This window comes from Perkinsus marinus (assembly GCF_000006405.1).
Source record: "Perkinsus marinus ATCC 50983 genomic scaffold scf_1104296937140, whole genome shotgun sequence".
Taxonomy (NCBI): domain Eukaryota; phylum Perkinsozoa; order Perkinsida; family Perkinsidae; genus Perkinsus; species Perkinsus marinus.
Window position 1 is genome coordinate 522609 of NW_003213889.1, and position 3965 is coordinate 526573.

At 48.4% G+C, this 3965-nt stretch overlaps 1 protein-coding gene across 1 annotated transcript; it reads right to left on the bottom strand.

Moving 5' to 3' along the window:
- Positions 1 to 3343: 3343 nt before the first annotated feature.
- Pmar_PMAR023437 (hypothetical protein) lies at positions 3344 to 3925 on the bottom strand (the record flags this gene model as incomplete). The annotated part of the gene is made up of 1 exon (XM_002783269.1): positions 3344 to 3925. The coding sequence occupies one exon, from the start codon at positions 3923 to 3925 to the stop codon at positions 3344 to 3346; it is 582 nt and encodes a 193-aa protein (XP_002783315.1).
- Between the last annotated feature and the right edge of the window lie 40 nt (positions 3926 to 3965).

Consider the following 3965-nt stretch of genomic DNA (forward strand, 5'->3'; position numbering starts at 1 on the left):
TTGAGGGGATGATTTGTGTCGGTGTCTGAAAGCGAAGAATGGCGCGACAGCTATTGGTTGGTCAGACAGCGCAACTTCTGGTTGAGGGAGAGACCGAATTCTTGATGAATAAGCCTCTACGTACCTCTTTCAGCGCTGTGTTGTTTTACTAGGATACTACCGTTAGGATGTCTCATCACCAAGGTACCTTGAATTCCCGAGAGGGCAATGCCGCATCAGATCAAACTCTATACATTTTCGTTGGTATTCTGGTGCTGATTATACCTTGGTACCACTCCATGCTTAGATTACGTCGGCCTTGGGTGCTCTAACGCTCGATGTTCTCGGACCAGGGCTTGGATGCCAGCGTGGTTTTAGGGTTATGTGTTTTTGTGTGTATATTACGCCTCTAGAATGATGAAACTACCAGGGAAATGCTTTACGGCTAAGCTCATGGAAGGAGTTTCACTGAGGTAGTGCGTTCTGAGCTTGTTGTAGGCTTCGGGATAAATATGAATTAAAGTGGTGGTTGAACCACCGTGAACCACGCTCCGTGGTTCAAGATTGGAAGGATCTTGGTATGAGCGGTTGAAAAAAGTAGTGTTGTGGGAGTAACCATGAGGGGCGCTTAGAGCTGGAGCAACGACCTACAGCAACCAGCTGCGCCCAACTAGCTATTGTTCCAGTATACCATATAGGTATGATGACTGCGTAAGATTCCATTACAAGTCAAGTGTGAAAATTCTCTATTTGTTGGACCTGGGAAGTCAATCGGTCAACTTTCGGATAGTGGTGGCCAATTGAGTGGATGCCACTGTATACCACTCGTTTGGTAGGTTGTGTTATGTCGTGATTCAGAACCTAGAAACAAGCCGATCACCAGCAGTGGAACAGATATCAACCTCAGATTGGCCGTCGACTTCAACAGAATGTCCAATCATTGGACTCCAATGCCAAAAGATACACATGTAGCACCAGTAAGTCTTCTCCTCAGAATGCCCTCTGAGGCCCGTGCTGCAAGTGTAGAATATGTAACGATTGAGCACTGTGCTGAAGAGAGAACATCGCCATGGCCATATTGTGATACAGCACTTTTATATTTCTTAGAACTTTGATCTAAGTGATGAATTACTAATCTCTCGGGTGTCGAAATGTGAACTGTTCCTGAATTCTTAGTCTGTTATTCAGTATATTTCCAAGTGGTGCGGTAAAGTCCATGTTAGCGATTAGCTACAATTGTTCACTTGTGATTCTCCAGCACTTTACATCAGCTGTAGCACGCAAGTACAAGACTGAGTAGTTAATTAACCTTGTGTTGATCCGTTTGTTCTTAATATAGTCTATATTATATAGTTGACATGCCCAGTGGTGCACAAATCCTGCTTCATGCTTGCATGATACTGTAGTCATACCATACCATGGCACACAGTTGTCAAGTTGACAATGTGAACTGCTGGCACCCACAGTCCCCGAATGCAAGTTGAAAGTTTTTCCTGGTAAGATACGTCGCGGTGTAGTCCTGGGATCGAAAGTCTGCTCTCGAGCGAAATTGACTATACTAACAGCGGAATTGATCTCCGTCTTCCCGGAAGACTGAGTCTTCGACTCTTCCGTCTAGAAACTCTCCGTACTTCAGACGTGCTGGCGAAATTGATTGTGGTAGTGACATGTCTCGAAATCGATTTTCCTATCGAGCGCTGTAGCGTCTTCTTGATCAAGCCAATCACCACTGGTGAAAAACCCAACACTGACATCGGCGCTGGCTGATGAGTTAGTCATCAGAAGATGTTTACAACACGCTATGGAGGTTCAAACATATCCTGATGCTACCGAAAGAAAAAACCCCAGAAGTCTCCCTCAATCCGGAGTCCTTCTGCTTCAACCATATCGATCAATTCGCGTACTTCACGTTAAACGCTATCAATGACAATGAACAAGATTCCGCACAAACCTTGTGCGGTACCAACCTGCCACAAACCGTACACGGAAAGACCAACTATAAGGAAAGAAAAAAAGAAGTCAAGACAGACTCGATCACCGACAGAAACACAGACACGACCACCGTTGGAGGCGGCTGCCTAGATTGTCGTAGTGGTACCTCCGTACGCGACAGCGCGCTGACAAAATTGATCTCATGAGGGCATATCTTGGCACAGGCAGGACTGCACAGTCGAACTGGGCCAGTTCGTCAGTTCGACTGACGATGGCCGAACGGAGTCGATCTACATATAACGAACAATCGATATAATACAGCTAACAGACTGGCCCACAAGAGCGGACAGATCCTCCTCCCACGGTTCGGTGTCACCGGCACGCGTGCACATCTCAGTCACTTCGTGAAAGGACCTTTTTGCTCTTACTGACTAGATTGCGGAATCTCAATCAGCGTTATTCTCACTGGGAATTTCGCAGGGCAATCGACGGTTGCTGTCCGTACTGTAAGTTCAGAAGACGTTCGAGTGGCCCAAATTGAGCCCAATAACGATGACTCATTATGGAATGTTTGTCTGCAGATTCTGACCACTGCATATGACTATGCGACGCATAGTATGCGTGCATAGTTGCACGTATGCGCACACTCCTGCTTGGCTCACCTGATACTTTTGACAAATTCGTCAGCACGACTTGACGGCACTCTTATACTCTGTTCTTAGTTTTTTTACCACAAAGTATGGTTGCTATGTTCCTGGAATCCCTATTATTCTTTTTGTATCTCCTATCCTCCGGTGAGAGCACGACGAATCACACGCTTGTTATGATATCTCATCGTGGAGTCCCTCTAGATGTTCGTCATGTACCGAAGATGATGGCGCAAGCCGTCGCTGCCGCTGATGGGAGGACACGCTTCCTCAGCGAAGGTGACAGTCGGTGTGAACGATGCCTTGCACAGGACGGTCTGGTCCGCGACCTGTCGGCCCTAGGAGTCCAGATTGTGGATTCGAAGTGCGAAGCGAGTCCCAGGCAGATGAAGGACTATCTGCTGAAGGCCAAAGGCATGCTCGGCATTGAGGTGGACTGTGAGCCCGACTTTGACGTTTCTATTGCCCCTCTCGCCGGGAGGAACACTGTGTTTGGGACTCGCTCCCGGGTGCCTCCTCTGACTGCATGCTCGACTCATGATCGGACATATTGGAAAAAGGATTTAATGAGTTATACCGAGATTCCCCGTAGCACGCCTACACACGGGCCTAGCACGTCTGTACAAATGAGCACGCATGCACAAATGGGGTATCCCTCAACACTCTGGTAAAGAAGATTGACTATACGATAGACAATAGACGAAATACCGACTAACATAAGATGAGATATAGTCGTACCCAGTCATCCCACCCCCTGCTCAAGGTCGATCTGCAGCTTGAGCACACTAACCGTAAAAGGGACGAATATTGCGTAGGCTCTCCCACGAGGTGCTCTCCGCAGTATCGGATTTTCGCACCTCCACCCGCAGAGAAGGTAGATCAATGTTAACAACTCTATACCAGTCACGGCTATACTTCCCCTGCCCATGACCGGCGCCACCGAAAGGATCGGGTCGGAAGACTAGTACGCGATCCCCGATCTTAGGCATTTGCGCTTTTCTCCTTGGTCTCAAAGTGGTGACCAAAGGCCGCTCTTCCTTGGCCTGGATGAGGTCGTCCTTCAACGCTTCTCTCTCCTTCTCAATGTCGTCGAGGACAGGTGGTTTCTCATCACGGCTCGGCGGATTAAGCGCTTGAGTGGCCCCACCCGGAGCAAGGCGCAGCTCTTCTTCTTCACGACGGGCACGACCGAAAAAGATCTCAAAACTGCTTTTGCCTGTCAGCCCCGGTTTGGCATTCGCTCGGCGCATCGCCTTAGCCATGAGATCCTCCCATTTACCGGTAGCATTATAGACATCACGATAACGGCGCAAGTGCGTTTGAGGGACCAACCGCAGCTTCAGCACTCCCATTCTGCCAAGGAGCATAAGAAGCAGATATGGTGCTTAACACCTCTGCGGGATAGGA